Below are 12,139 nucleotides of genomic sequence, written 5' to 3'. Positions count from 1 at the left end.
AATGTTATTATGAATTGAACATGGTGGACCCTATTGTAAACAAGTGTAATGCGTTATGGTGTTGTCAACAGTTAACAGTCTTGTATTGAGTTGTGCTTGAAATGTACTGTAAAACTGTTAATAAATTCTTCAATCAATCAATCAATCAATCAAGTAAGCTTGCATTTAAAGTCTATTCATAAATCAACAATCAATAAAGTGTTTGATCCAGGGTAATGAGACAGTGTAGAGTGTAGACCACCTCACACGTAGCCTACACAGAGGATTTTCATGTCCCGAGGATACTCAAACCACAAAGTATAACTTGGCACAACATGTTCCCCTTTCATGGCTGCATGCTGCTCCCTTACATTGACAGACACTCCCCCTAGCCAGCAACAACACGTCGTCGTTCACTTCAAGTCAAGTCAAGAGCAGCAGAGGAGTTGCACAGTTTTGCACACAACATCACTGAATACATGCAAAGGTAAATACGCCCCGATAATCGAAGTGAATATTGATGTAATTTCTGTTATGTGCGAGCTTTCATGGCACTAGTTCATGCCAGAGCAGACGGGCGTGCTGGACGTGCTCAAGCGCTATTAGCTGCAATAGTTTGCTAATAGATAATGTTAGTAATAGCTCTGAAGCTAGCTGTGTAGCCTTCGGCCATGCTACGTTTATAGATAGGTATGTGTGTCAACTGGAAGCTATACATAGTTCACGTTACACAAACCTTTCTCTGTGAAGTGTACCGCTGCCTTTACATCGAGCCGAAGTGCATATTTCTTGAAGAAGCTCAGTAGCTCTGACGTCAACCGTGTTCGAATTGTTTTGCTAGTCATTTTAGAATGTGTTCAGACTCTGTTTATATACAGTATATAACATTTGATTTAAACGCTTGCCTAAATTCGTAAGAGCAGGTACATCGATACTCACAGAAACGGAAGTAAACTAATATTTGTAGCTTTCTGTAATGCCTATTATTGTTGTTGTTATTATTAAACGGAATTAGCTCAACTTGTGTGGTTGCTTATCTACTGTGCAGTGTGCAACAGTTACTTCTGCTATTTCCTGCAAATGCCAATGACCGTCATGTCTTGCCAGCAGGTGGAGAGCCTCTTTGTGTGGCTTTAAGCTAAAGGTGAAAGAGATCAAATACCCTTTATTTTAAGATGGGGGCGGTTGTCTCAAGGTGGAAGGTTTGTACACACATTTTACTGGTATTATTTGTTTTTCTAATCCAGATGTGCTGCTGCATTAGTAACCTATGTTCAAATTGTCAAATACAGTATAAGTGCTGCCACAGTCATGTGGCATAAGAGCACAGCTTTTTGAATATATATGCATTTAAATTATTTAAACTTGTATCATGCTTTGAAAGATGAATAATGTGCTGTTAACGTGCTGAAATAGAGATGAACAATATTGTACAGAATAATCTCTGAATGTATATGCCACACTTTGGATGAACTCCTGTTTCAGACTGGCATGTAGAAAGTAAACTAAGTAGATAGGACAAATAATGGCAAGCTGACAGAGACACACGTGTTGCACATAACAACAAGCAGAGCTCTCACATTGCACTAGTCTGTGCTATTTCACACCAAATTATTGTGCAAACAAGTCATGTACTGCACTCGATACAGAGGAACATAGGCAATGTTTGTAAACTGCATACAATTATTTGTTATAGCCCAGAACAAACGCTGTTGTCTAATTTCACATTTTGATTATTTTACTTTAATTTCTAAATGTTTTTTTATCTTGCAGACCAAACCATCCACTGTGGAGGTTTTGGAAGGCATTGACAAGGTAGGTTTAACAAAAGCCTTCAGATTGTCATGTCACATTTTTGTTTCTCTGACCGGTCTGCACTTGGTTGTGTATTGTTGTCCATGATAAGCAACTATATTACTCTAATGTGTCCTTGTTTTCACTCACATTGTTTCCCCAATGACTATTGAGAAAAGACAATGTTTTTTTTCTAAAAAATTCATCCCACGATTTTGCAACACATGTCTTCACCCAGTGTCAATTATCTAATGTAATCCTGGACACTACACTTCCTCTGCCAACCTGGGGAGGGCAGCGGACTGACCTCATGCTTTCTTATATGTATGAGGAGTCCAAGCTGCTTCTTTTCACGTGACAGGGGGGAGTTTCCCCGGCCAGACGTAGCGCGCGGAAGGAACACATTATTCCGACCAGTTCCTTTCCCCTCCATCAGGTGTCTCGACTGGCATGGGGGAGGTAGTTTAGAGACCAGGATTACTGCATTTTTTATGAGGGTACCTACCTTAGGGCAGGGGTTCTCAACCTGGGGGACCCCTCGGGGGGTTGCCAAATTATTTTGGGGAGTCCCCAGATTATTAAAAATATGAATTTAATTTATTTATTTTGCAGCTTAATGGAATGGAAATGGAAATTTAGAGTTTACATAGTACACATAGTACATGCATAAACTTTCCTTAATGATTATATCTGGTTCCAGTATTTATGATTATTTATGATGTATTCTCTATTATTAGTGGTTATTCTAGTGGTTAATTTGTATTGGGGGTGGGGAGGGGAGTGGGCCGGGGGTCGCGAGTCATGGCCAAAGCATTTCCGGGGGTCCCCAGCTAAAAACTTTGAGAACCCCTGCTCTAGGGGACACAGGGAGAACTAGCCCCGATACGTTCCCTCAGTCCCTACGCTCATTCTGTAGCTCCGAGATGAGGTCACGAGGCGAAGCCCTCCCATTGTGTTTTCTTATTGTATCCAAAAAGTGAAGGTCCGACAATGAGCTAAACTAAATTTAATTTAGGAACGGCCAAAAACATCCAAGTTGCTGCAAGAAATGAGAGTTTAAATCGGTTGTTTAGTCAGCCGCTTTCATGTTTTTCAAGGAAGTTGTGCGTGTGGACTGAACTGAAGTCAGTTGGAAAATCTAATTCCACATTAGACCCGGGGAGCTGCTAAAGCTTTTCAACTTCCTTGAAAAAGCAGCTGACTAAACAAGCGATTTAAATGCTTGTTTCATGCCGCAACTTGGATTTTCTTGGCCGTTCCTAAATTAAATTTAGTTTAGCTCATAATCGGACCTTCACTTTTTGGATACAATCTGCAGAAAAGGGTAAACCATGTGCCATTTCTGAAACGCAATGGCAATATATCGGGGCTGGGGGAGAACATGCAAACAATGCAAACAGAAAAGACAATGGTATGGTCATTTGAAATTCAGTGACAATATTTTTGCCCTGAAGTATTGTAAGGAACATATCCCTAGTAGATGATTTATCTCTGAGATTCCCTGTCAGAACAATGGCCTTAGACTGGCATAGGGAGGGGTAGATATCTAACTATATTTGATATTCATTTTAACCATTTTTATGCCACCTTTTATACTCACAGATATTCTACTGATGACTATTGTATATTGTGTAATACTTGCTTACTGTAAATCGCTCTGGATTGAGAGCGGCTGCTAAATGCCAAAATTGTAGTTGGTAAGGACAGGTGTTTTAAATGAATCTTTACATGGTTAAAATGGAGTTTGGTTACAATGGGATTGTATAGGAAAGGGGCGTGTCTGTTGAAATTAATATCAAATATCTAAATACTGAATCAAACAACTTAAAAACTGTCTGGGGTGTTCACAAAAGCCCAAGTAGATGACCTCAAACATGTTTGAAAGTGAAATATCCCTTTTAAGTTGAATTGGTTTACCACAGTCCAGTATTACTGGTGGAAATCATTTTGGTACAGTCTGAATGCTTTAATTCCCCCATCACACTGATGTTCTTTGTTTATACATATGAGAGTGAAGTTGGTTTATTGCACATATTCTAAAATGAAACTGGTGTTAAGGGATTAGGCCTAATTGAGGTTTGTTTGCTTTTTATTTTCTTGGGTAAACTATGCAAACTGACAGTGTGATGCAGCTGAGTTGAAGATCTGTTTAAAACAAACCCTGGAGTGACAGCCACACATGCTACTGTATAATGACTTTGTCCACAGAGACTTGGTTCTGGTCTATTTGCAGACTATTTTTGGGATGGAGATAATTAGCCCGGAGTAGTGTGTCCTGTAAAGGAAAATGGAATCCATAGTAAACACTGGTGCAATGGGTGCATGTGTGCTATGGCTGAACTTAATGGTCAGTACTGACCAAAGTCAAGCATGTCGTCTTGACTAATCATGAATAGTATTTCCAGACAGCCTGAAAACAGAGCAGCAAAGTAGTACACTCCATTAAATACGGACATACCCAACCCCTTCATTGGGTATCGTAAGAGTACATTTTCCCTATATGTTTTCCCAAAGTTTGGTTCATTACTTAATTTTTCTGTTTTAATGTGTTTGTTTTGGCAGGATATACAAATTCTGGAGGAATATGGGGACAAATATCAAAAGCAGTTGAAGAAATGGGTTGGGGGACTGCTTCTTTACTCGGTTCTTCTCTACCTAATCGCATGTGTAGTTGTGTATGTGTGGTACCTGCCTGAACAATCGATGGGGCGGCTTATAATCGCTCTTCCCTTTGTAATATTTCCATTATTGTAAGTATACAAGATAATTGATCAAATATTCATATATAGTATGTTGTGGAAAAGCATTTTAAACTTAAAAAAAAAAACTACTTGTGTTGTTCTCTTTTAGAGTGTGGCTTCTTCGAAAGATGCTTATTGCACTTTTTTCACGGAGAACCGAGAAAAACAGTAAGTGTTTTATTTGCTGTTGATGCATACATTACTGTAATTTGTTTGATTTGAAAGTGGTCAAAAATCAAATGCAAACCTTTCTGTTTCAGATGAAAATTTAGAGGAACTGAAGGCACAAAAGCGGAAAATAGTAAGTTCATGCTGGAGGGAGCATTTCTACTACAGGTCAACCCACAGGTTGTCAACCTGTGGGTCGGGACCCCCAGTCACATGACTTTTGGGTGGTCCCCAGATGATAAATTGACAATGTAACTGCTAAAACAAAAATACAATACAAAAATTAGGAAGGATTACTGCATTATATGTAATCAACAAACGATAATATAAAATCTGGTCAAACATTTGGCCAAATTCTCAAATAATATAAGAAAGACACAAATTATGAATATAGCATATATACAGTAGCTGATCTACAAGCTCATAACGTGAGGCGTTGTGAACTTTTCACTATTTAGCTGGAACAGAGTCAACCTAAATGTAATGCTTCAACTGACAAGCACTTTCTAAGGGCCGATTCATACTCCTATTTTACAGCTGTTTCGGCGCTGTAGTGCCGAAATGATTTCGTATGAATCGGCCCTAAGTGCTTGTCAGGGTTGGGGGGTGGCAGTTCAAATATGATTATTTTGGGGGGTTGCGGCCTAAAAAGGTTGAGAACCACTGTCCTACATCTTGATGATACGTCATAATTGAAGACATAGATTTTTGGTGACCTAAAATGTTTCTCTCATTGATGCCATGAGCCCTGTGGTTTGGAATGGTACATCGCTAGTGTTGCTAAAAAAAAAAATACTAGTGATTGACAAAGTTGTTCCTAGAATGCCATAATAAATATTCCTCAAAAGCAGTATGAAGGGAGTATAGATTGAAAAGACTAATGCATGGGTGGGAATGAAAGTGCAGACAGGAAAATTGAAGAATAACCTGTGAATAAATTGTCTAATGAGCATGGAGGGGACAACTGTCTAATTTAATTCTGAAATGACCCAGAATTGTCCTGTGGAAAACATGACCATGAAGTCAATGAGAGAAACTTCATATTTATGTCAATAGACCTGATTGTAATTGCCGTAACTAGTTAAATTGGTGGTTGTAATCTTATTTCTATAATCTTTGTGTAAATTGATGCATAATGGTCTTCATCTACAGTAAGTGAAGTTTTTCACTTCTCACTTTAAGTATTGTACTTGGCCTGTATGTTAACTGTTGTATTGATCTTTGAAATCATTCTGTATGCAGATAATAATTTGCTACTCTTAATAAATAATCTAATGACAATATAGACAGCTGTTGATCGGTACAGTGACTTAGCTCAGTAAACATTCTGCTAATGTCACTTTAATTAATAGCATTTAGTGCCAGAAAGAAATAAATCTGGAGAAATTGCTTGTCATCCAATGTCAAGTCTAATAGCTTTCAATAATTATGGCTGATGGATTTTCACACTCTCCATTATCGAAGTAGTGATTGCAATTATTCTTCATATTATATGTAAACAACTACAAATATTTGCTTCTTAATTGATGTGAAGATCCACGCACAAGATATCGCAGTCACCTTAACTTTTAATGCCATGATGGATGTTTTTGGTGTATTTCAAGGGAAATTCCAACACTGAAATATTTCATCGTACCCAATGCTGTGTACAAATCACAGCATTGGGACGGTTGAATTTCTATCAATTTTGAAGAACTAGCTAGAAGACTACTAAACAAAATATTGAAATGAACTGATTTCCATATTTGATTGTCTTTTGTTCAGACTGCTTTTTATTTTAATTTTTTATCTCGCTTTGAGTCATTTGTAAAGCGCAAAACTGGAGCATTGTGTACTAGATTAGGGCTAAAATGTCTGGACTGATGAGAGCTACCTGTGAGCTCATTTTACTCGATACAGCTCATTTGTACAAATAGAGAACCAGAGTGGCATTTCCCCTTTTTTTAAGTTTCAAAAAGACTTGTTACCCCAGATAATCAGCCAAATCAGATGCATGTTTTTGTGTTGCTGATCAGTTATACCGCCATTCATTATTCTATCATTGATGTATTGTCCTCAATGTATCGATTGAGCAGTAAATAATGTCAATGGACTTACTGAAAGTAAGGCCTACACTGTTGGCACTAAGTAAATAATAGGTGGATAATAGTGGATTGTTTAATTCTGGTTATTGAAATTATCCTATAGTAATCAGAGTTCTCTACTCACTGAACCAGCTGAATAATTTATCCTTCTGATGTTAACATTTTTGTTGTTTTACAGCTTGAAGAAGTTATGGAGACTGAAACCTATAAAAATGCAAAAATGATTCTGGAAAGATTTGATCCTGATTCCAAGAAAAATGTGAGTTACATAATGTACTATAAATGGTGTATTTATATAGCGCTTTACAGAGATTGTGCATTATATTCACCCATTCACACACACATTCATACACCGATGGCAGTGGAAACCATGCAAGGCACCAACTAGCACATCAGGAGCAATTAGGGGTTCAGTGTCTTGCTCAAGGACACTTCGACAGTAACTCTGGGGGAGCCCGGGTTTGAACTTGCGGTTACCATCCAGGCACTCTACCCCTGAACCACCGCCGCTATATGAATCTACTATATAAGTAGATTAATTTATTTACTATAATAATTAGGTTTGTGTAATAGCCACTCATCTAATTTATTTTGATTTATCACTTGAATTAAAAAAGTCTTCTGTTTCTTATTCAAATTCAGGCATTTGACTCCACTCCAGTGGGCCCCCAAATGACTCCAAAACCAGGACAAGGTAACAATCCTATCCAAGACAACAAAATTATGTAAATGCCCTGTTTTGGCTCTGCAGCCTACAATGTTTCCTCCTTTTTAGAACTCCGTCAGCGTAATATCGTTCCAAGGACCCCCGCAGCAGTGGTGAATCCTGCAAGCAGTGCTTCAGCCCGCCCCCCTCTCCCTTCAGGGGCCACCTACTCTGGACGACCCCCCCACTCCGCTCCAGGCGGACCCCCAGAGAGGGGCCTGTCGGCTGTAGCTGCTCAGCAGAGCTTGATGAGGAGGCCCATGACCCCTGGCACACCTGTTCACGGAGTCGGTGAGTTACCTGCACGCAGGGGGACCACTTCATAATGTGGTCGATTAAGGTGCGATTTACTCATCTCTGCCTCGTGTGTCCCCAGTTGTTCAAGGCTCTGTGGTATGGGTGGTTGTCAGCATTGGTGGGATATGTTATGGTTGTAATGGACAATTTTGATTAAAATGGTTAAACCTTTTTGTAAAAATGGTTCATCATTCATCTACAAATTTAGGATGTACATTTAGGTCACTTTTTGTGTAGCCTAAAATGTGATAATTAATGTGTTACCTGCAATCATTCTATAAGACGAATAATTTGTTTATGCTTGTGATCTTGGGTTGATTTTAAATCCCTGCTTCCACTTTTGCTAGATTTGAAAAGTCAGCGGGCCAAATAGAAGTTATGTACTCTAAAGAATGATTGTTGTATGGTATCTGTGGTGCTTGGACAAATTAAATATTCAATATAAATTAATTCTAGACTATGAATACTCCATACGAGATGCAAATAAGTTCTAACAGTAAAGGAAAATGTGTTCCTAGAGGAAGCAGCATGCTGTAATTGCCATGTGGAATGCTGACTGTGAGGTATGCACGAAAGCAAGATTATGTTAACTGTGATTAATTAGCCAGCCCTGTGTTTGTTCTCTGGGCAATGGTGGTAGAATCTCACTAAATGTCTTTAATGCCAGGTAAAATTACCGTTGGCATCGAGCACAGCTCACAAATGGTTTATATGACTTGATGATATCAGTTGCTTATGGTGAAAATTGAAAGTGAAAAGCAATTTGATACAAAGAGTCACCACAGAGTTTCCATATGTTGGTAAATGAATAACCAGCAGGATACTGAGACTCTGCCAAGTCTCACAGAAATGACCAGTCATCTTCCTATGATTGCTCTTGATGTTAGATTATATTAATTACACCTCACCAACACAGCAGGGAATCTGCACGTGCTTTGCAAGTGATATCCAGTTTCAAGTCATTATGAAAAAGGGGGCAGGTTTTCTTACATTTATCATGGCTTATGCAGCTAACTTTGCCTAACCATTTTGCCCGGATTTTCATCGAGCCTTGCCCAGTTTGTACTGATTTGTATTCAAGACAGTGGACTGTGCAACTAATAGGCATGGCTGTTGTACTTTAACAGGGATGCACCCCCCTGGCCCTCCCCTTGCCAGACCTGTGCTCCCTAGGGAGAGGGGTGCTATGGACAGGGTCATGGAGTACCTTGTTGGAGATGGCCCTCAGAACAGGTACTGTAAAGCAACTCCTTCAATTACGCAACTGAATTTTACCAGTTTGTTACTAATAATAATTGTCCATTCCTTGATTTATGCCTTTCTATGTTTGCAAAAAAATACAGAGCAGTAATATACGTACGCCCTACAAATGTATAAGATCCATATCTCAAATTCAATAGACATAAGTTTTGATTTGACACATTCCTTCCATGGAAATGAGGTTAATATGCTGATGAATGAGTCAGGATTATTAGTGGATTACTATTAATAGTGAGCACTGCTTGGACTGTGAGAAATGTCATCCTATATATCAACAGAATGATGTCTCAGTAATGTCGTTCCATGTATGCATACTCAACTAGATTGTTTTTCTTCCCCTCTTAGATATGCACTCATATGCCAGCAGTGCCTGTCCCATAACGGCATGGCATTAAAAGAGGAATTTGAATACGTTGGTAAGATTTAGAGAAACGCAACCCTCTTTGTCAGTCTCCATCAAACACTGTGCCTTCATTTACCCTCTAGCTTTTGGCAGCATAGTATATCATATGGCTCTTAAATGCCTTTGCCACTTCCGACCTCTGTAAGCAAAAACACAAGATTGAATATGCAAACTAGTGCTGCATATCGATCCGATGTGTTAATACAGTGGTGGCTTTTTATTTTTAGAATATTATTGGTTTCATATTCATATTATTGTGTGCATATATGAGAATGATTCAGATTCAGATAAGCACCATGTTTTGTCTTATTTCAGCCTTCCGATGTGCATATTGTTTTTTCCTGAACCCTGCAAGAAAGACAAGGCCTCAAGCCCCCAAATTCGCTGAGATCTCTGGTGATGGGAAAATGTCATCTGAAGCACCTTTGCCATCTGGTGTTGATGTAGAAGATGATAACCAGCCTGTTATAGGTAAGTCACTCAGTACCCTACTTTGATAAGGACCCACTAGAAGTGCACATAATGACAGGCCATCATGAAATGTACTGGCCATACAGTACTTAACCACTCTATGAAATATCTTGCCGAAAATAAACAATCTACAGGCTCATAATTCATTCGCAACAAAACGATTTGTCTGTACTTTGAGTCCGGTTTACACACACTACAGGGATGTTTCCCCATTAGCAATTCTAAGGTTAAAGTTAGGTCAGCAGTTATATGTTAAATGCATGTAAAACATAGAATGAATCTGTGATTTCTCAGGAATAAGCAAACTGGCTGAGTCTGATATTCACACTGAAGAAGACTCCCAAGAGCCAGAGAGCACAACTGAAGAAGGCAGCCCTGCATCCAATGAGGAAGGGACCCCAATGTCACCGGATCCACCTATGTGCTCGTCTGATGACGAGCACAATGTGTCTGACGAGCACAATGTGTCTGCCATGGAAGTAGAATAGAAAGTAATTTCAACATATTTGATCACAATTAATGCTGGAGTTCAATTTTTGTTTTTGCTAAGTTGTGGTACTGGTTAATCTATGCTAACGCCATTAGCTAGAATGGCACAATAACAAGCCAATAGGTAACCATATTCATCTTTTACAGCAAGTATTTCCGTTTCAGAATATGCTCTATATAGTTGTAGCAATAGTAATGATGAATTAAATGCAAATGTATGGCACAATAGGTAACCATATTCATCTTTTACAGCAAGTATTTCCTTTTCAGAATATGCTCTCTCTCTATATATATATATGTTGTAGCAATAGTAATGATGAATTTAATTGTAGCAATAGTAATGATGAATTAATTTCACATCTATGGGGACTACAGAAGAAATTGTTAACAGCCAAAATGTTTTGTTGTCCCGTTTGTTTACATGCCAAGCATTAGCCGAAAGGAAGGAGACATGTGTCAACTTCAAAACATTTCTTGTCTTACTGTTTTGTTGATATAGGAAAACCTTTATTCCAAGATGTCAGTTTTTCTGATTTCTTGACTGAATGTATAGTATTATTATATCCATGTCATATGTACTGTAGGTGTGTACAAAAATAGGCTGTCTAATGAGAAATCTATATTTTTATTTATATGGGAATTATATGTATAGATATTTTCTATAATGATGTGCCTTTCATGACAGTATTGAATAAGAGGGTGTACTCACGAGCACAATGGTGCTAATAACATGTTTACACAGTCATGGTACCATTACAGGAATGCAGACTTGTATTTATTGCTAAAAGGGGGGGAAGCGAGGAACTTAGTTTGCACCTGCCCTGAGTGCCTTTTGTAACTTAAGGCAATGATCACATGCAACATTTTGAGCCAATGTGTATGGGAATTGTGATTACATTGGGTCATTATTTATTTTCTGTTATAACTTGGAGGAATTTATGTCAACACGATGCTGATGTTTCCTCCCAGCTGTAAATGTTTCTATTTATGGTTTTAGCCTCGACTCCACTTTTGCCTCCACTACTTCAGAATATTGCCTGTGTACCATTGCCTTTATATTTTCATATACTGTATTTTAATAAATGATATAAGTCGATCAACTTTAGTTTTTTTTCAAGGTGTGAGAATGCCAATGTTATTTCAATGAAATTAAATACAACTTTTGAAACTGCTCTCTTTTGGGTCACAGAATTTGTCCAGACTGATTTCATCCAGACTGGTTAGTGATAAGCCCTTTAAAAAAAAGGATTTTAAGTTAACATGGGATTCCTGATTATCGATAAATATTTCAAATTTATATCCATTGTGTATACGTAGTAATCAATTTAGCATACCATATCAGCACAAAAATCAATGAAGCTAGAGAGTCAATATATTTCTGAAATTACCTGTATGTGTGTTATAGGCTGTTATTGCAAACTGCAACCCTGCCCCCACTACCCTGTACATCACCGTGGGACATTTAAAAAGAGCATGTTAAAACAGTCCATTTTCATTAGCAGGGCAATTTTAGCTTGTGATCATTTTATTTTAGCTCATTGATCATTTCAGACAGCATAAGATAATGGTGTTGACACGCAGCTCGACCAGTCTTGATTGCTTGACCCTCTTCATTTGCAACGAGAAAGTCATTGCAGCTACAAAGTTGCTCTTTGCCTCCGCACGACCCTTTCCCCTGAAGATACACCGTAAACTGTTGGTATGGGTCAACATCCCACATCTTCTATGGGTTTTGATAATGTATGTT

The 12,139-nt window shown here is 38.4% G+C and overlaps 1 protein-coding gene across 3 annotated transcripts; it reads left to right on the top strand.

The window, feature by feature from the left end:
• Positions 1–384: 384 nt before the first annotated feature.
• Positions 385–11,563, top strand: lnpa (limb and neural patterns a). Of its 3 annotated transcripts, XR_013965472.1 has the most exons (14): positions 392–466; positions 1,087–1,181; positions 1,753–1,794; positions 4,336–4,523; positions 4,624–4,682; positions 4,775–4,815; positions 6,945–7,025; positions 7,409–7,460; positions 7,542–7,763; positions 8,897–9,002; positions 9,375–9,445; positions 9,748–9,903; positions 10,198–10,516; positions 10,622–11,563. XR_013965472.1 is itself a non-coding variant. In XM_080784960.1 (13 exons), exons 2-13 carry the CDS (start codon positions 1,155–1,157, stop codon positions 10,389–10,391), a joined length of 1,239 nt encoding a protein of 412 aa, XP_080641086.1. In that variant the 5' UTR covers positions 385–466; positions 1,090–1,154; the 3' UTR covers positions 10,392–11,563. The 3 variants fall into 3 exon arrangements, 2 of the variants coding, with proteins under 2 accessions (XP_080641086.1, XP_080641085.1); XM_080784960.1 differs by having other exon boundaries at positions 385–466; positions 1,090–1,181; positions 10,198–11,563; XM_080784959.1 differs by having other exon boundaries at positions 10,198–11,563.
• Positions 11,564–12,139: the final 576 nt, after the last annotated feature.

Source organism: Protomyctophum bolini, assembly GCF_963924005.1.
Source record: "Protomyctophum bolini genome assembly, chromosome: 16".
NCBI lineage: Eukaryota > Metazoa > Chordata > Actinopteri > Myctophiformes > Myctophidae > Protomyctophum > Protomyctophum bolini.
This window is presented reverse-complemented; position numbering and strand designations above follow the sequence as displayed.

Coding starts and splice junctions, on each gene's coding strand:
- lnpa (XM_080784960.1), top strand. CDS start 1,155: ATGGGGGCGGTTGTCTCAAGGTGGAAG. Junction 4,683..4,774: donor ACGGAGAACCGAGAAAAACA/GTAAGTGTTTTA, acceptor TTTCTGTTTCAG/ATGAAAATTTAGAGGAACTG. Junction 9,446..9,747: donor AGAGGAATTTGAATACGTTG/GTAAGATTTAGA, acceptor GTCTTATTTCAG/CCTTCCGATGTGCATATTGT.